General features: G+C 46.9%; 1 protein-coding gene across 3 annotated transcripts in view; it reads left to right on the top strand.

The window, feature by feature from the left end:
* The window catches only part of LOC109867649 (transcription factor SOX-6), a 172,931-nt gene that overhangs the window by 147,887 nt on the left and 4,606 nt on the right, over window positions 1-20,438 (top strand). For all 3 annotated transcript variants that reach the window (XM_031801671.1, XM_031801672.1, XM_031801673.1), the window contains 3 exons: window positions 11,754-11,859; window positions 13,384-13,557; window positions 19,521-19,737. In XM_031801671.1, coding sequence (XP_031657531.1) covers window positions 11,754-11,859; window positions 13,384-13,557; window positions 19,521-19,737 — 497 coding nt within the window. The remainder of the gene's footprint in view (window positions 1-11,753; window positions 11,860-13,383; window positions 13,558-19,520; window positions 19,738-20,438) is intronic.

The raw sequence follows: 20,438 nt of genomic DNA, 5'->3' as shown, positions 1-20,438 counted from the left end.
TGAGAGAGAGACTGTGTGTGTGACACGGTGTGTGTGTCACTGTGTGTGTGTTTGTGAGAGAGAGACTGTGTGTGTGATACTGTATGTGTGTGTGTGTGTGTGTGTGTGTGTGTGTGAGAGAGAGAGAGAGACTGTGTGTGTGATACTGTATGTGTGGGTGTCGTGTGTATGAGAGAGAGACTGTGTGTGTGACACTGTGTGTGTGTTTGTGAGAGAGAGACTGTGTGTGTGATACTGTATGTGTGTGTGTGTGTGTGTGTGTGTGTGTGTGTGTGAGAGAGAGAGACTGTGTGTGTGATACTGTATGTGTGGGTGTCGTGTGTATGAGAGAGAGACTGTGTGTGTGACACTGTGTGTGTGTTTGTGAGAGAGAGACTGTGTGTGTGATACTGTATGTGTGTGTGTGTGTGAGAGAGAGACTGTGTGTGTGATACTGTGTGTGTGTGACACTCTGTGTGATACTGTGTGTGTGAACACTGTGTGTGTGAACACTGTGTGTGTGTGGGGGGGGGGGGGGGGGTGAGAGTGAGACTGTGTGTTTGATAGTGTTTGTGTGATACTGTGTGTGATACTGTGTGTGTGTGTGTGTGTGTGTGTGAGAGAGAGGCTGTGTGTGTGATACTGTGTGTGTGTGACACTGTGTGAGTGTGTGTGTGAGAGAGAGACTGTGTGTGTGATACTGTGTGTGTGAGAGAAAGAGAGACTGTGTGTGTGAGAGAGAGACAACTGAGAGTGTGTGTGTGTGTGTGTGTAGGTGTGTAGGTGTGTGTGTGGAGTCAGTTTAGGCCAGTTTTGAGCAAGTGAGCTGCCCCTGCGTAGAGCGTTAATGCGTCCTACTCAGGAGAGGGCTAGTGCTTTATTTGAACGCCCCTGTCACTAAACCCACTTAACTCTGTCGGTAGTTGACATCAGCTGTCTGGACTACTCAACTACGTCACACCAGCTCTTTAGTGTGCCACACTGCAGGCAAAGGAGGGAAGGTTGAGGAGAACATTAGAATGGGGATGCCTTGAGTCCGGCCAGTCACCACACAGCCGTCTCTTTTGCCTGTTGTGCTGTTCACAGGGTGTGATGGCGCGTGTTGTCATTGGTAGGACGCGTCTCGTCGTTTGTTTTGAGTCATGTATAAGTACTTTTGCGTTAGCGTTGATGTTAAAAATCAAGGCCTATAAATGCAATGCCATGTTGTTGTTTTAGCTCTGTACTCCAGCACCTTGGATTTGAAATGATACAATGACTATGACGTTTAGGTTAAGTTCTACTAGACACAATGACTATGACGTTTAGGTTAAGTTCTACTAGACACAATGACTATGACGTTTAGGTTAAGTTCTACTAGACACAATGACTATGACGTTTAGGTTAAGTTCGACTAGACACAATGACTATGACGTTTAGGTTAAGTTCTACTAGACACAATGACTATGACGTTTAGGTTAAGTTCTACTAGACACAATGACTATGACGTTTAGGTTAAGTTCTACTAGACACAATGACTATGACGTTTAGGTTAAGTTCTACTAGACACAATGACTATGACGTTTAGGTTAAGTTCTACTAGACACAATGACTATGACGTTTAGGTTAAGTTCTACTAGACACAATGACTATGACGTTTAGGTTAAGTTCTACTAGACACAATGACTATGACGTTTAGGTTAAGTTCTACTAGACACAATGACTATGACGTTTAGGTTAAGTTCTACTAGACACAATGACTATGACGTTTAGGTTAAGTTCGACTAGACACAATGACTATGACGTTTAGGTTAAGTTCTACTAGACACAATGACTATGACGTTTAGGTTAAGTTCTACTAGACACAATGACTATGACGTTTAGGTTAAGTTCTACTAGACACAATGACTATGACGTTTAGGTTAAGTTCTACTAGACACAATGACTATGACGTTTAGGTTAAGTTCTACTAGACACAATGACTATGACGTTTAGGTTAAGTTCTACTAGACACAATGACTATGACGTTTAGGTTAAGTTCTACTAGACACAATGACTATGACGTTTAGGTTAAGTTCTACTAGACACAATGACTATGACGTTTAGGTTAAGTTCTACTAGACACAATGACTATGACGTTTAGGTTAAGTTCTACTAGACACAATGACTATGACGTTTAGGTTAAGTTCTACTAGACACAATGACTATGACGTTTAGGTTAAGTTCTACTAGACACAATGACTATGACGTTTAGGTTAAGTTCTACTAGACACAATGACTATGACGTTTAGGTTAAGGTCTACTAGACACAATGACTATGACGTTTAGGTTAAGTTCTACTAGACACAATGACTATGACGTTTAGGTTAAGTTCTACTAGACACAATGACTATGACGTTTAGGTTAAGTTCTACTAGACACAAAATCATCTGAAAAATTCACCAAATCAAACAGGAAATGTATCCAACGAGTTTATAGTGTCCCAAGCTTGATGTAGTCATTGTGTGCTAGGAATATGGGACCAAATACTATACTTTTGACTACTTTAGTATGCATATAACTGAATTGGGGGGGAGGGGGGCAGCAAAAAGTGCTGTAATTTTGAGATGGTTCAACCGATATGGATTAAAATACCCTCAACTGAAAGCTACCAGTTGGCATATTAACCTCATAGTCATTATATCCTTTCAAATCCAAAGTGCTGTAGTACAGTACAGCTAAAACAACAACACAATTGTCACTGACCAAATAGTTATGGCGGGCACTGCATTTATTCAACACTCTGTGTACTATTTTTTAAATAGGGTGGGCCATGAGCTCCTTCAGTTTCAGTGGGCAACAGGGCAAGGCGTCTGTGTTGAGAGATGACAGGCAGAGTGAGGGAGGAGGGAGAGAAGGAGGAGTGAGGGATTTCACTGCTCCTGGAGGAAGCAGTTAACATGTGTGGGTCGGTGAGAGCAGGGTTTGCCCGTATGTGTTGCCGCGGTAATGAGCTCAACACGACGCTGATAAAACTGCTCGGCCGGCGCGGTGTTTATAGGGCTGCCATAGCAACCCGTTGAAACGTGTGCCCAGGAGAGCCTAGCCAATAGAGGAGCTCTGTGTGTCTTTTTTTAAGTCGAGATAGATCGAGTTGAATGTTGGACAAGCCTCAGTCCCATAAAGTCACAATTGTATCTTTTTTAAAACGTTCTTTTATGGCTTTGAACAATGTAGCTAATGTCAATTATTCATCATTGTTGTCATTTACGAGCGACCACGTTGGACTTCTGACTGTAGGCTTGCTGCCATACTAAGTACGTGTGCAGATTAAGTCCCAAATGACTTTTTGGGGGACTTTTGGGTGAGTCCTGATTTGATCTTGAGTTAGTCCTGTAGACGGTTTCCAAGTGTTCTGTGAGTCTTGGAATTGAAATTGGCCCCTTCATTTTCTCTGCAGGCAGAGACTGGCTCTTTAAAAAAAATCGTTACAAGTCATTGTCTCTTTATTGTCTGTATTCGTCTCCTATAGGTCTTTAGGTGACTCGAAATCCCCCGGTGAAGGTTTTTTGGCAAAAATATCCTGGTAGTTCATGATGCCTTTAAGGGCCCCGGGGCTTGTAGAGTCAGAAACAGCCACATAACATCAAAGATCCACCGACATATTTTTACAGTGTGTATGGGGTTATTCCTGCCTTATGCGTCCTGATTTCGACACTAAACCCACCACTGGTGTGCGTGGTCAAGGAACTCTATTTCAAATCAAGTTTTATTTGTCACATCCGCCAATTTTTCGGGCCTTCCTCTCTGACACCGCCTGGCATTGAGGCCCTGGATGGCAGGACGCTCTACTAAGCAGTGATGCAACCAGTCAAGTTGCTCTCATTGGCGGAGCTGTGGAACTCTTTAAGGATCTGAGGTCCCATGCCAAATCTTTTCAGCCTCCTGACTATGTTGGTGTGTTTGGACCATGATAGGTCCTTAGTGATGTGGACAGCAAGGAACTTGAAAGCTCCCAACCCGCTCCACGACAGCCCCGTTGATGTGAATTTCCATGTAATCAATCTGACCAGAGCACTAGTTTCAATCCAAGTGCCGTTTAACCAACTCCAGGATGACGTAGAGCTTTTTGGCCATGCATACCAGTGGTGGGTTTGGCATTGAAATGACAGTACATTAAAAGATATCTAAGTACCCCATTCCTGCTGTAAAATATGGGGGTGGATCTTTGATGTTATTGGGCTTTTTTGGTCCTGGGGCCCTTGTTAAAGGGCATCATGAACTTGACCAAGTACCAGGACGTGGTTGCCTCTGCCTGAAACTTGGCCGCAAGTGGATCAGTAACCCGAAGTACAGATTAAAATACACAAAGAAATCATTAATTGACCACAAAATCGCCGGAATTTAAATCCCATTGAAAACCTGCGGCCCAGACGAAGGATGTCAAGGATCTGGAAATATTCTGTATGGAGGAATGGTCTATAAAACATTTTAGAAAAATGCTCAGTGCCATTATTAAAACAGGGGTGTCAAAATCTCTTTCTATGAGCAATTGTATTAGTTCAAAATAATATAGTGTTTTTGATCATACAATATAGCTCAGTATTTGAATTATTTATTTTATACAGTCATTTTTCCTCATCTTTATCAAGGGTGCCAACAATTTCAGACCCCGCTGTGTGTGTGTGTTTTATATATATATATATTACAGTCTTTTCCAACACAGTTTTGGAGCGGATGGGAGGATGGGTGGACAGTGCAGGATAAGCAGAGACTCAGTAGGCAGGATGGGTGGACAGTGCAGGATAAGCAGAGACTCAGTGGGTAGGATGGGTGGACAGTGCAGGATAAGCAGAGACTCAGTGGGTAGGATGGGTGGACAGTGCAGGATAAGCAGAGACTCAGTGCAGGATAAGCAGAGACTCAGTGCAGGATAAGCAGAGACTCAGTAGGCAGGATGGGTGGACAGTGCAGGATAAGCAGAGACTCAGTGCAGGATAAGCAGAGACTCAGTGCAGGATAAGCAGAGACTCAGTGCAGGATAAGCAGAGACTCAGTGCAGGATAAGCAGAGACTCAGTAGGCAGGATGGGTGGACAGTGCAGGATAAGCAGAGACTCAGTGCAGGATAAGCAGAGACTCAGTGCAGGATAAGCAGAGACTCAGTAGGCAGGATGGGTGGACAGTGCAGGATAAGCAGAGACTCAGTAGGCAGGATGGGTGGACACTGCAGGATAAGCAGAGACTCAGTAGGCAGGATGGGTGGACAGTGCAGGATAAGCAGAGACTCAGTGCAGGATAAGCAGAGACTCAGTAGGCAGGATGGGTGGACAGTGCAGGATAAGCAGAGACTCAGTAGGCAGGATGGGTGGACAGTGCAGGATAAGCAGAGACTCAGTAGGCAGGATGGGTGGACAGTGCAGGATAAGCAGAGACTCAGTGCAGGATAAGCAGAGACTCAGTAGGCAGGATGGGTGGACAGTGCAGGATAAGCAGAGACTCAGTAGGCAGGATGGTTGGACAGTGCAGAATAAGCAGAGACTCAGTAGGCAGGATGGGTGGACAGTGCAGGATAAGCAGAGACTCAGTAGGCAGGATGGGTGGACAGTGCAGGATAAGCAGAGACTCAGTAGGCAGGATGGGTGGACAGTGCAGGATAAGCAGAGACTCAGTAGGCAGGATGGGTGGACAGTGCAGGATAAGCAGAGACTCAGTAGGCAGGATGGGTGGACAGTGCAGGATAAGCAGAGACTCAGTAGGCAGGATGGGTGGACAGTGCAGGATAAGCAGAGACTCAGTAGGCAGGATGGGTGGACAGTGCAGGATAAGCAGAGACTCGGTGCAGGATAAGCAGAGACTCAGTAGGCAGGATGGGTGGACAGTGCAGGATAAGCAGAGACTCAGTAGGCAGGATGGTTGGACAGTGCAGAATAAGCAGAGACTCAGTAGGCAGGATGGGTGGACAGTGCAGAATAAGCAGAGACTCAGTAGGCAGGATGGGTGGACAGTGCAGGATAAGCAGAGACTCAGTAGGCAGGATGGGTGGACAGTGCAGGATAAGCAGAGACTCAGTAGGCAGGATGGGTGGACAGTGCAGGATAAGCAGAGACTCAGTAGGCAGGATGGTTGGACAGTGCAGGATAAGCAGAGACTCAGTAGGCAGGATGGGTGGACAGTGCAGGATAAGCAGAGACTCAGTAGGCAGGATGGGTGGACAGTGCAGGATAAGCAGAGACTCAGTAGGCAGGATGGGTGGACAGTGCAGGATAAGCAGAGACTCAGTAGGCAGGATGGTTGGACAGTGCAGGATAAGCAGAGACTCAGTAGGCAGGATGGGTGGACAGTGCAGGATAAGCAGAGACTCAGTAGGCAGGATGGGTGGACAGTGCAGGATAAGCAGAGACTCAGTAGGTAGGATGGGTGGACAGTGCAGGATAAGCAGAGACTCAGTAGGCAGGATGGGTGGACAGTGCAGGATAAGCAGAGACTCAGTAGGCAGGATGGGTGGACAGTGCAGGATAAGCAGAGACTCAGTAGGCAGGATGGGTGGACAGTGCAGGATAAGCAGAGACTCAGTAGGCGGGATGGGTGGACAGTGCAGGATAAGCAGAGACTCAGTAGGTAGGATGGGTGGACAGTGCAGGATAAGCAGAGACTCAGTAGGCAGGATGGGTGGACAGTGCAGGATAAGCAGAGACTCAGTAGGCAGGATGGTTGGACAGTGCAGAATAAGCAGAGACTCAGTAGGCAGGATGGGTGGACAGTGCAGGGTAAGCAGAGACTCAGTAGGCAGGATGGGTGGACAGTGCAGGATAAGCAGAGACTCAGTAGGTAGGATGGGTGGACAGTGCAGGATAAGCAGAGACTCAGTAGGCAGGATGGGTGGACAGTGCAGGATAAGCAGAGACTCAGTAGGCAGGATGGGTGGACAGTGCAGGATAAGCAGAGACTCAGTAGGCAGGATGGTTGGACAGTGCAGGATAAGCAGAGACTCAGTAGGCAGGATGGGTGGACAGTGCAGGATAAGCAGAGACTCAGTAGGCAGGATGGGTGGACAGTGCAGGATAAGCAGAGACTCAGTAGGCAGGATGGGTGGACAGTGCAGGATAAGCAGAGACTCAGTAGGCAGGATGGGTGGACAGTGCAGGATAAGCAGAGACTCAGTAGGCAGGATGGGTGGACAGTGCAGGATAAGCAGAGACTCAGTAGGCAGGATGGGTGGACAGTGCAGGATAAGCAGAGACTCAGTAGGCAGGATGGGTGGACAGTGCAGGATAAGCAGAGACTCAGTAGGCAGGATGGGTGGACAGTGCAGGATAAGCAGAGACTCAGTAGGCAGGATGGGTGGACAGTGCAGGATAAGCAGAGACTCAGTAGGCAGGATGGGTGGACAGTGCAGGATAAGCAGAGACTCAGTGGGTAGGATGGGTGGACAGTGCAGGATAAGCAGAGACTCAGTAGGCAGGATGGGTGGACAGTGCAGGATAAGCAGAGACTCAGTAGGCAGGATGGGTGGACAGTGCAGGATAAGCAGAGACTCAGTAGGCAGGATGGGTGGACAGTGCAGGATAAGCAGAGACTCAGTAGGCAGGATGGGTGGACAGTGCAGGATAAGCAGAGACTCAGTAGGCAGGATGGGTGGACAGTGCAGGATAAGCAGAGACTCCGTGCAGGATAAGCAGAGACTCAGTAGGCAGGATGGGTGGACAGTGCAGGATAAGCAGAGACTCAGTAGGCAGGATGGGTGGACAGTGCAGGATAAGCAGAGACTCAGTGGAGGATAAGCAGAGACTCAGTAGGCAGGATGGGTGGACAGTGCAGGATAAGCAGAGACTCAGTAGCCGGGATGGGTGGACAGTGCAGGATAAGCAGAGACTCAGTGCAGGATAAGCAGAGACTCAGTAGGCAGGATGGTTGGACAGTGCAGGATAAGCAGAGACTCAGTAGGCAGGATGGGTGGACAGTGCAGGATAAGCAGAGACTCAGTAGGCAGGATGGGTGGACAGTGCAGGATAAGCAGAGACTCAGTAGGCAGGATGGGTGGACAGTGCAGGATAAGCAGAGACTCAGTAGGCAGGATGGGTGGACAGTGCAGGATAAGCAGAGACTCAGTAGCCGGGATGGGTGGACAGTGCAGGATAAGCAGAGACTCAGTGCAGGATAAGCAGAGACTCAGTAGGCAGGATGGTTGGACAGTGCAGAATAAGCAGAGACTCAGTAGGCAGGATGGGTGGACAGTGCAGGATAAGCAGAGACTCAGTAGGCAGGATGGGTGGACAGTGCAGGATAAGCAGAGACTCAGTAGGCATGATGGGTGGACAGTGCAGGATAAGCAGAGACTCAGTAGGCAGGATGGGTGGACAGTGCAGGATAAGCAGAGACTCAGTAGGCAGGATGGTTGGACAGTGCAGAATAAGCAGAGACTCAGTAGGCAGGATGGGTGGACAGTGCAGGGTAAGCAGAGACTCAGTAGGCAGGATGGGTGGACAGTGCAGGATAAGCAGAGACTCAGTAGGTAGGATGGGTGGACAGTGCAGGATAAGCAGAGACTCAGTAGGCAGGATGGGTGGACAGTGCAGGATAAGCAGAGACTCAGTAGGCAGGATGGGTGGACAGTGCAGGATAAGCAGAGACTCAGTAGGCAGGATGGTTGGACAGTGCAGGATAAGCAGAGACTCAGTAGGCAGGATGGGTGGACAGTGCAGGATAAGCAGAGACTCAGTAGGCAGGATGGGTGGACAGTGCAGGATAAGCAGAGACTCAGTAGGCAGGATGGGTGGACAGTGCAGGATAAGCAGAGACTCAGTAGGCAGGATGGGTGGACAGTGCAGGATAAGCAGAGACTCAGTAGGCAGGATGGGTGGACAGTGCAGGATAAGCAGAGACTCAGTAGGCAGGATGGGTGGACAGTGCAGGATAAGCAGAGACTCAGTAGGCAGGATGGGTGGACAGTGCAGGATAAGCAGAGACTCAGTAGGCAGGATGGGTGGACAGTGCAGGATAAGCAGAGACTCAGTAGGCAGGATGGGTGGACAGTGCAGGATAAGCAGAGACTCAGTAGGCAGGATGGGTGGACAGTGCAGGATAAGCAGAGACTCAGTGGGTAGGATGGGTGGACAGTGCAGGATAAGCAGAGACTCAGTAGGCAGGATGGGTGGACAGTGCAGGATAAGCAGAGACTCAGTAGGCAGGATGGGTGGACAGTGCAGGATAAGCAGAGACTCAGTAGGCAGGATGGGTGGACAGTGCAGGATAAGCAGAGACTCAGTAGGCAGGATGGGTGGACAGTGCAGGATAAGCAGAGACTCAGTAGGCAGGATGGGTGGACAGTGCAGGATAAGCAGAGACTCAGTGCAGGATAAGCAGAGACTCAGTAGGCAGGATGGGTGGACAGTGCAGGATAAGCAGAGACTCAGTAGGCAGGATGGGTGGACAGTGCAGGATAAGCAGAGACTCAGTGGAGGATAAGCAGAGACTCAGTAGGCAGGATGGGTGGACAGTGCAGGATAAGCAGAGACTCAGTAGCCGGGATGGGTGGACAGTGCAGGATAAGCAGAGACTCAGTGCAGGATAAGCAGAGACTCAGTAGGCAGGATGGTTGGACAGTGCAGGATAAGCAGAGACTCAGTAGGCAGGATGGGTGGACAGTGCAGGATAAGCAGAGACTCAGTAGGCAGGATGGGTGGACAGTGCAGGATAAGCAGAGACTCAGTAGGCAGGATGGGTGGACAGTGCAGGATAAGCAGAGACTCAGTAGGCAGGATGGGTGGACAGTGCAGGATAAGCAGAGACTCAGTAGCCGGGATGGGTGGACAGTGCAGGATAAGCAGAGACTCAGTGCAGGATAAGCAGAGACTCAGTAGGCAGGATGGTTGGACAGTGCAGAATAAGCAGAGACTCAGTAGGCAGGATGGGTGGACAGTGCAGGATAAGCAGAGACTCAGTAGGCAGGATGGGTGGACAGTGCAGGATAAGCAGAGACTCAGTAGGCATGATGGGTGGACAGTGCAGGATAAGCAGAGACTCAGTAGGCAGGATGGGTGGACAGTGCAGGATAAGCAGAGACTCAGTAGGCAGGATGGGTGGACAGTGCAGGATAAGCAGAGACTCAGTGCAGGATAAGCAGAGACTCAGTAGGCAGGATGGGTGGACAGTGCAGGATAAGCAGAGACTCAGTGCAGGATAAGCAGAGACTCAGTAGGCAGGATGGGTGGACAGTGCAGGATAAGCAGAGACTCAGTAGGCAGGATGGGTGGACAGTGCAGGATAAGCAGAGACTCAGTAGGCAGGATGGGTGGACAGTGCAGGATAAGCAGAGACTCAGTAGGCAGGATGGGTGGACAGTGCAGGATAAGCAGAGACTCAGTGCAGGATAAGCAGAGACTCAGTAGGCAGGATGGGTGGACAGTGCAGGATAAGCAGAGACTCAGTAGGCAGGATGGGTGGACAGTGCAGGATAAGCAGAGACTCAGTAGGCAGGATGGTTGGACAGTGCAGGATAAGCAGAGACTCAGTAGGCAGGATGGTTGGACAGTGCAGGATAAGCAGAGACTCAGTAGGCAGGATGGGTGGACAGTGCAGGATAAGCAGAGACTCAGTAGGCAGGATGGTTGGACAGTGCAGGATAAGCAGAGACTCAGTAGGCAGGATGGTTGGACAGTGCAGGATAAGCAGAGACTCAGTAGGCAGGATGGGTGGACAGTGCAGGATAAGCAGAGACTCAGTAGGCAGGATGGGTGGACAGTGCAGGATAAGCAGAGACTCAGTGCAGGATAAGCAGAGACTCAGTAGGCAGGATGGGTGGACAGTGCAGGATAAGCAGAGACTCAGTGCAGGATAAGCAGAGACTCAGTAGGCAGGATGGGTGGACAGTGCAGGATAAGCAGAGACTCAGTGCAGGATAAGCAGAGACTCAGTAGGCAGGATGGGTGGACAGTGCAGGATAAGCAGAGACTCAGTAGGCAGGATGGGTGGACAGTGCAGGATAAGCAGAGACTCAGTAGGCAGGATGGTTGGACAGTGCAGGATAAGCAGAGACTCAGTAGGCAGGATGGTTGGACAGTGCAGGATAAGCAGAGACTCAGTAGGCAGGATGGGTGGACAGTGCAGGATAAGCAGAGACTCAGTAGGCAGGATGGTTGGACAGTGCAGGATAAGCAGAGACTCAGTAGGCAGGATGGTTGGACAGTGCAGGATAATTCTTTGTCTTTCTCTCTCTTCATTTTTCCTGTATTATTTGTCTTCATTTATTCTCCTGTTCTCTTCTTCTTTTCGATCCGGTCTTTTCTCAAAAACCTCCTCCCCTACCGCCCCTAAGCTGGAGTGGCTGTCTTTAAACTCTTACCTCTCGCCAAAAGCAGCGTGTGAGAAAATATGAGTCGAGTGTGCCACACGATCATTAGCACGAACCTACTCATATAGACCGCCTCTAAGATCACAAAGAAGAGCAGAACCTTTGATCCGAAGACGGCCAAATTACAATGCAAACAGCTACGCATCGAAGACCCAAACTTGTTTGCTGTGTACGTTTGCTAAATTGCGGAATTTCTTTGAGAATGTGTGTTCTGTGATGTGATGATTGTGTTATTCTCTCTGAGCCCTTATACCAGAGCTTTACAGGCCTCTTAATTGGACTCTATTAGGCAGACCCAAACTGTACTGTGCTGGCGTGGATATTTATTTTCACATTGTTCTTTGCAGCATGGTTCCGACAACTGTGGTGCGTAAACCAGGTCAGCTCCGTACAGCTCGGCTCGCTTGGCTCGGCTCCGTGGTGTGAATCAACCCTTAATGACCTTTGACCTCTGTGCGTTTTAGGAGCGGATGCACTTTGAGAGTTTGAGTCAGCACCTGGGCAACCTGGGAGAGGATGGAAAGACGGGCCACAGGGTCATTGACCTCACCAGACATGAGGATGCTCATGGTGAGTTTCCTTTTGTTCCCTCCTGCCTTTCTTTCAAAATGTCTCAATAATATGTTCCTTCTTTCAAAATGTCTCAATAATATGTTCCTCCTTTCTTTCAAAATGTCTCAATAATATGTTCCTTCTTTCTTTCAAAATGTCTCAATAATATGTTCCTTCTTTAAAAATGTCTCAATAATATGTTCCTTCTTTCTTTCAAAATGTCTCAGTAATGTGTTCTTTGTTTCAAAAAATGTTTTAAAAAATACATTTTTCTCCCTTTCTGTCCCATCTCCTGAAAGTTCTACATACACATCTCTTTCAGTTCTCCATACTTTTACCTAAGAGCATACTGTACAGTACAGTGTGTTCTGGTTCATGTTTATGACTGTGTGTGTGCTTGCCATTGGTGTTTATATGAATGTGTATAGAAGTACATTGCCGCTGTATGGCTTGGTGCGTAATAGTAGGACACCAGAGGAGAAGAGAGAGGGTCAGACAGATCTTTAACAGACAGGAAAAGAGGTTGGGTTCGAGGCAAAAGTGGGCACATCCTGCTCAGGCTAAATAGATGCCAGTGACCCTTCACTTGGGGCCCTTGGTTAGATAGTGCCACTTTTGGGGCCTCTTTCAACTTTGTTCCCTACGGCAGAGACACAGACAGAGAGATCGTCTGCTCTGCACACAGGTATTCACCAGACCCAAATATTTGTGTTCTCCTCGGATCGCCTCAGTAAGTGGACACTTGAATGTCCAGGCACAAACCCCTGCCTTGCACCAATAAGGCCCACTCTGTGATATTACAGTTCAATACCCCCATCACAACCCCTGAACTTTATAGCAAACCAAATGACGGGGCTTCCGTTTAGTTTTTCAAATTAAGGACCTTTAATACGACACAGTGGGCTTCTTACTGTACGTCGACGAGGAACAAGAAGCGGTGTTCTAGATTCTTCTTTCCAACCCACCAAACACTGTTTGTGTCTCAGACAATTCCACCCTGCCGAAGTATGCAAACAGAAGCAAGGCAGTTAAAAAACGGAATTGGTTCTTAAAATATTTTCTGGCCCAGAAGCCCACCTGTTTTCTATAAAACCCCCAGTGTTTACAGGTTACGGTGGATTGGTAAGCATTCATCATGCTGTGGTTTGAAATCAGAGCTGTAAACACGGGACCGTAAACAGAGATGTTATCTGTCTGATAATCAGAGCGTCGTTGATGGCGACCGCAGGGGGTCCACCCCTATTTCTGCGGCCTCTATGCTCTTCTGTGTAGAGTAGACACAGACCCCATCCTTACTGTAAAACACAAGTGCGCACACACACACACACACACACACACACACACACACACACACACACACACACACACACACACACACACACACACACAGACACATACACTTTCAATTGTCCCCTCCCTCACTGTCTGGAAGCCACGCTCTTAGACATACGGTGCAATGTATGTACTCTGTGGCTTAAACGTTTTTTTACACGAACGAGTGAGTGATTGAGTAAGTCATGAAATGGCCCTCCCTTCCCACAGGTGTCTCCTGCACTACAGAGGCCCGGGTCTTCAGAGAGACCAGGGGCAGGAACAGTACTGAGCCCCACATTAAGAGACCCATGAATGCTTTCATGGTGTGGGCCAAGGACGAGAGGAGGAAGATCCTGCAGACCTTCCCCGACATGCACAATTCCAACATCAGCAAGATCCTGGGTAAGATGGCAGAGCTGTGGTCAAGTGGTAATACTGGCATCTGGCATATAAAACTCCCCACTGGAGACCAGGGTTCAATCCCTTCCTACTCACTCTTTCTCCCACATGCCTGTTTGATTTCCTTACTGTCTGAATGAAGTGTCAAAAAAAATATATATATATATATAAAATATGCCCTCCATATACCGTGGCCTTGTTATGGTTATACAGATTCTGTCAGTTGCAAAAATTAAGTGGATTGATCTACCACAGACAGCAACTGCCCTCAGACGAACGGCGGGACACAATGCAGATAGCCCGGTTAGCCAATGTGTGGGAGCACTGGTTGGTCGGCCCAACTGGGGACCCATGCCAAATAGCTACACCGGCTCTGATGCTCATCGGATGTGGCAGGGCTTGCAAACTATTACAGACTACTAAGGGAAACCCAGACGCGAGCTGCCCAATGACGCGAGCCTACCAGACGAGCTAAATGCCTTTTATGCTCGCTTCGAGGCAAGCAACACTGAAGCATGCACGAGAGCACCAGCTGTTCTGGATGACTGTGTGATAAAGCTCTCGGTAGCCGAAGTGAACAAAACCTTTAAACAGGTCAACATTCACAAGGCCGCTGGGCCAGAAGGATTACCAGGACGTGTACTCAAAGCATGTGCAGACCAACTGTCAAGTGTCTTCACTGACATTTTCAACCTCCCCCTGACCGAGTCTGTAATACCTACATGTTTCAAGCAGACCACCATAGTCCTTTTGCCCAAGGAAGCAAAGGTAATCTGCCTAAATTATTACCGCCCCATGGCACTCATGTCGGTAGCCTCCACACTGACTCGGTACCTGTGCCCCCTGTATGTAGCCTCCACACTGACTCGGTACCTGTGCCCCCTGTATGTAGCCTCCACACTGACTCGGTACCTGTGCCCCCTGTATATAGCCTCCACACTGACTCGGTACCTGTGCCCCCTGTATATAGCCTCCACACTGACTCGGTACCGGTGCCCCCTGTATGTAGCCTCCACACTGACTCGGTACCGGTGCCCCCTGTATGTAGCCTCCACACTGACTCGGTACCGGTGCCCCCTGTATATAGCCTCCACACTGACTCGGTACCTGTGCCCCCTGTATGTAGCCTCCACACTGACTCGGTACCTGTGCCCCCTGTATGTAGCCTCCACACTGACTCGGTACCGGTGCCCCCTGTATGTAGCCTCCACACTGACTCAGTACCAGTGCCCCCTGTATATAGCCTCCACACTGACTCGGTACCTGTGCCCCCTGTATGTAGCCTCCACACTGACTCGGTAACGGTGCCCCCTGTATGTAGCCTCCACACTGACTCGGTACCGGTGCCCCCTGTATATAGCCTCCACACTGACTCGGTACCTGTGCCCCCTGTATGTAGCCTCCACACTGACTCGGTACCTGTGCCCCCTGTATGTAGCCTCCACACTGACTCGGTACCGGTGCCCCCTGTATATAGCCTCCACACTGACTCGGTACCGGTGCCCCCTGTATGTAGCCTCCACACTGACTCGGTACCTGTGCCCCCTGTATGTAGCCTCAACACTGACTCGGTACCTGTGCCCCCTGTATGTAGCCTCCACACTGACTCAGTACCTGTGCCCCCTGTATGTAGCCTCCACACTGACTCGGTACCTGTGCCCCCTGTATATAACCTCCACACTGACTCTGTACCTGTGCCCCCTGTATGTAGCCTCCACACTGACTCTGTACCGGTGCCCCCTGTATATAGCCTCCACACTGACTCAGTACCTGTGCCCCCTGTATGTAGCCTCCACACTGACTCGGTACCTGTGCCCCCTGTATGTAGGCTCCACACTGACTCTGTACCGGTGCCCCCTGTATATAGCCTCATTATTCTTATTCTTATTGTGTTACTTTTATAATAACTTTTTATTTTAGTCTACTTGGTAAATATTTTCTTCTTCTTGAACTGCGCTGTTGTTTAAGGGCTTGTAAGTAAGCATTTCACGGTGAAGTCTACACTTGTTACATTCGGCGCATGTGACAAATAAAATTTGATTTGATTTAAGCGGTTTTGAGTGTGAAAACATATTCAAATCTTTCCAGAAGGCCTTGTGATAGTGGATGATGTACAGTTAACAAATACTCAGGCTGCGTCCTACTAGTTCCCTTCCTTTCATGGATTTGGCGGCCAGCTCTAGGAAGAGTCTTGGTGGTTCCAAACTTCTACCATTTAAGAATGATGGAGGCCACTGTGTTCTTGGGGACCTTCAATGCTGCAGAAATATTTGGTACCCTTCCCCAGATCTGTGCCTCAACACAATCCTGTCTCGGAGCTCTACGGAGAATTCCTTCGACCTCATGGCTTAGTTTCTGCTCTGACATGCACTGTCAACTGTAGGACCTTATATGGACAGGTGTGTGTCTTTACAAATCATGTCCAATCAGTTGAATTTACCACAGGTGGACTCCAATCAAGTTGTAGAAACATCTCAAGGATGATCAATGGAGACAGGATGCACATGAGCTCAGTTTTGAGCCTCATAGCAAAGGCTCTGAATACTTATGTAAATAAGGTATTTCTGTTTTTTCAAATCCCAAGCGTTTTCACTTCGTCATTATGAGGTACTGTGTGTCGATTGCTGAGGCTCATTTTTTTTTCAATTCCATTTTAAAATAAGGCTTTAACGTAACAAAATGTGGAAAGTCCAGGGGTCTGAATACTTTTCGAAGGCACTGTAGATAATGTCTTAAGAGGGTGTGTGCCTCATTTAAAACAACACTGTCATATGAAACAGAAACTGGATGTGCCCCCCCCCCCCCATGTCCACCTAAACGTTCAATGATGTATTCAAAGTATTGTAAATCGGTCAACTACCAATTGATCAATCTGATCTTATTTAATCATTCATATTAGAATAAATAACATCTTTATAGAACTCACACACACCCATATAACTCTCTCTCTCTCACACACACACATCCTGTGCTGTGAGACTGACTGGGGTGATGGATATGTGTAGGGAAAAGTGCTTCTTGTGTTGATACTAGCATTGATACTGGGATTCACACCCCTTGTCTTTTTCCACATTTGGTTGTGTTATAGCCTGAATTTTTAAATAAAAAAATATGTCTTGTCACTTGCCTACACACAATACCTCGTAATGTCAAGGTGAAATTTATTTTTTAGAATTTATTTTTTACAAATGAATGAAAAATGAAGAGCTGTAACGTTCATTCTTGAGTCAATCAGTATTCAAACCCTTTGGTTAAGCTTAAATAAGTTCAGGAGTACAAATGTGCTTAACAAGTCACATAAGTTGCCTGGACTCACTGTGTGTGCAATAATGATGTTTTAGCTGTTCTCCAAATAGCATTTTAGAGTTTTAAAATGTTAATTATTAAAGTAAGGTAAAGAAACAGACAACACTTTGTTTTAAGTTTAAAGCCTTTTAATAAATATTGATTTCAATCAAACCTTCCGTTTGCCTTATAATACTAGTTTATTCTGCGTTTCATGGTTCAATTTATTGTGGGGCTTGATGTGGTTATTTCAGTTAATCACTGGACAACAATATTTCTTTCGTTGGTAGCTTTTTAAATCAAAAAGTAAAATCACTCCTTGAGCCAATTTTACTGTATGTTCACGAGATTCGATTCTCCCTGCGACTTCACTAGACGACCACTGGGTCCACTGCTCTGTGACCCTGAACGTCAGATTTCGTGGTAATTTGACCAGACTGCTATATGTGGTGCTGAATATAAGATATTGCTTGGAAAGGGCTCCCTCAACACCTTTCTTTTTTTTTGTGTGTGGAAAACAAATGTCACTTCCAGTGATAAGGGTCCCATGCACTAGGCCAAAATGTTTGGCTTTTGAGCAAACGGTGTGAAATGACTTCAGTCGCTGAATGAATTGAGGCAAACTAAACGCTGTATTCAAGAAATAACATCTTTGCACTTTGCTCATCCGTCGTATACATAGACCATTGTTCAACATCACTGAAGTTATCATTCTAAAGCAGGATTATTCTGACCCTATGAGATCCGGAGCCTGCTGGTTTTCTGTTCTACCTGATAATTAATTGTACCCACCTGCTGTCCCATGTCTAAATTTGTCCCTGATAGGAGGGCAACGATGACAAAGTGCAGTGGAACTGGCTTCGAGGTCCAGAGTTGAGGGTTCCGAAGCATTGGATAGCTCAAACCTCATCACTCAAAGTTGGAATCAAATTGAAAGGGTCAGAGGTCATCTATCACTTCCACCTATCCGGTGGAGACCAAACATTCCGGATATTTACTTAGTTAGCGGTTTGTTTGTGATGACACCAGGGAAATGCCAGACCTGAGAGGCAATCAGGAGACGATGGAGTGTGTGCTGCCCAAACACAATAACACAGCTGGAGACGAGGGACACGATGCGGCCGCTTTAGTCCGTAAAAAAAAAAGTGTCTTCACTGTTTCCTTCGTTGAAAAAGAAGGGAGTCTCGATAAACGTCGGTAAACAGAGTCCTGAGCTTGCGCCCCAATTGGCACCCTTTTCCATAAATAGGGCACTACTTTTGACCACACCCCAGGACAAAGTAGTGCACCAAATAGGGAATAGGGTGTCCGTTGGGACACAGGTCCTGGATTCCTCCCTGAGTGTGTCCAAGCTGTGGTGTGTGTGTGTGTGTATAATGGGTTGTCAGAAAGCCACGCAGATGTGCTCCATTCCTGCGGTAACGGTCCTGTCCACTTGTTCCGTCGCTGGGTGCTTATAGTAAAGACATGATGAGAACCAAACTGTATCAGGGATCCTAAAGTGGGACAGATCCCTGTTTTCAAGCACCCTTCAACAATGTAGATGCAGCAGTAGTCTCTCTCTTATTACAAGTTCCTACTTGAAGAGATTTCCTGCTATGCTAGTGCAATGGAAGCGCTGACACATACGGTTCAATGGCTAATTGAACCACATGATAAGATAGGGGTGGGAATTACCAGGGACCTCACAATACAATATTATCATGATTCTATATTATCACGGTCTGTATTGCGATTCTCATTATTCTATATGGATTGCGATTCGAAACTGCGATTTTATTGCGATTCGATGTTCCAAACATATTGCTCACAATATGTCTGCTGCAGAGGGATGAGAGAGAGCAGGAGAACATTTGTTTTGATCAGTCGGGGAACTAAATGTGGAGAACAAATTTTGTCTCACTATTTAAAAAGAAAATGAAAGAACAAGCTATCGGGTGAAAAATACCAGAGTTTTGGCGCGGGTACAGCTGTCTAACGCTAGTTTAAACAAAAAATCGATATAGTCAAATATCGATATAATATCATACAAAAATGACACTGCGATATGTAACTGTTGTTATTAGAAGAACATAAACAAGCAATTTACAGAACTAATAATAATCCACTAAACTGAAAAGATTTCTAGTTACAGGACTATACTTGACAAAACTTTGACTCCTATACACTCTTTGAACACCAACTCCAATACTCTCTACGAACACCAACTCCAATACTCTCTACGAACACCAACTCCAAATCTCTCTACGAACACCAACTCCAAATCTCTCTACGAACACCAACTCCAATACTCTCTACGAACACCAACTCCAAATCTCTCTACGAACACCAACTCCAATACTCTCTACGAACACCAACTCCAAATCTCTCTACGAACACCAACTCCAATACTCTCTACGAACACCAACTCCAAATCTCTCTACGAACACCAACTCCAAATCTCTCTACGAACACCAACTCCAAATCTCTCTACGAACACCAACTCCAATACTCTCTATGAACAACAAATCCAATACTCTCTACGAACACCAATACACTAATATTGTCCTTCAGTGTGTGTGTTTGTGTGTGTGTGCGTGTGTGTGTGTGTGTGTGTTTGTGTGTCCTTACGCTGTAGTTTGGGTTCCAACCCTGACTCTTGCTGTGTGTGTGTGTGTGTGTGTCCCGCTATCCGTGTGTAGGCTCTCGCTGGAAGTCCATGACCAACCAGGAGAAGCAGCCATACTACGAGGAACAGGCCCATCTCAGTAAGATCCACCTGGAGAAGTACCCCAACTACAAGTACAAGCCCCGGCCCAAGAGGACCTGCATCATTGACGGCAAGAAGCTACGCATTGGCGAGTACAAGCAGATGATGCGCTCGCGGCGTCAGGAGATGAGGCAGTTCTTCAGTGTGGGGTAAGAAGAGAGAGACACTCTACTGATCTGCTGTTGTGCGGTCTTTAGGCTAACTGTTAGTATTCTTAAAGGGACATTACACTCCAAAATCTAAGCTTGTGTATTCAAACCTCAAAAGTGGTCTTCTGTTGAGGTAAGTCCATGTCCCAGGCCATTTGTTTTGTAGATTAGGCTTTACGCCACAATCCATAATAAATGGAAGAGATAAGCACCATGTGATTTCCAGAACAAAGAGATATTTTTCATTCATTTGAATATAGCTGGACATACACAACCGGTGATGTGGTACGTGGATCATCTTGACTTTAGGCTACTTTTGAGGTCAGAAAACATCTGACAAACATTGATTTTGGAGTAGTACCTTTATTAAAGTAACTGTTCAGTGAAAATATCCCTTTTAAAGGTTCATATTCTGTTATCTCAAATATCCCTTTTAAAGGTTCATATTCTGTTATCTCAAATATCTCTTTTAAAGGTTCATATTCTGTTATCTCAAATATCCCTTTTAAAGGTTCATATTCTGTTATCTCAAATATCCCTTTTATAGGTTCATATTCTGTTATCTCAAATATCCCTTTTAAAGGTTCATATTCTGTTATCTCAAATATCCCTTTTAAAGGTTCATATTCTGTTATCTCAAATATCCCTTTTAAAGGTTCATATTCTGTTATCTCAAATATCCCTTTTAAAGGTTCATATTC

Source organism: Oncorhynchus kisutch, linkage group LG22, assembly GCF_002021735.2.
Source record: "Oncorhynchus kisutch isolate 150728-3 linkage group LG22, Okis_V2, whole genome shotgun sequence".
In the NCBI taxonomy this organism is placed as follows: Eukaryota; Metazoa; Chordata; class Actinopteri; order Salmoniformes; family Salmonidae; genus Oncorhynchus; species Oncorhynchus kisutch.
This window is presented reverse-complemented; position numbering and strand designations above follow the sequence as displayed.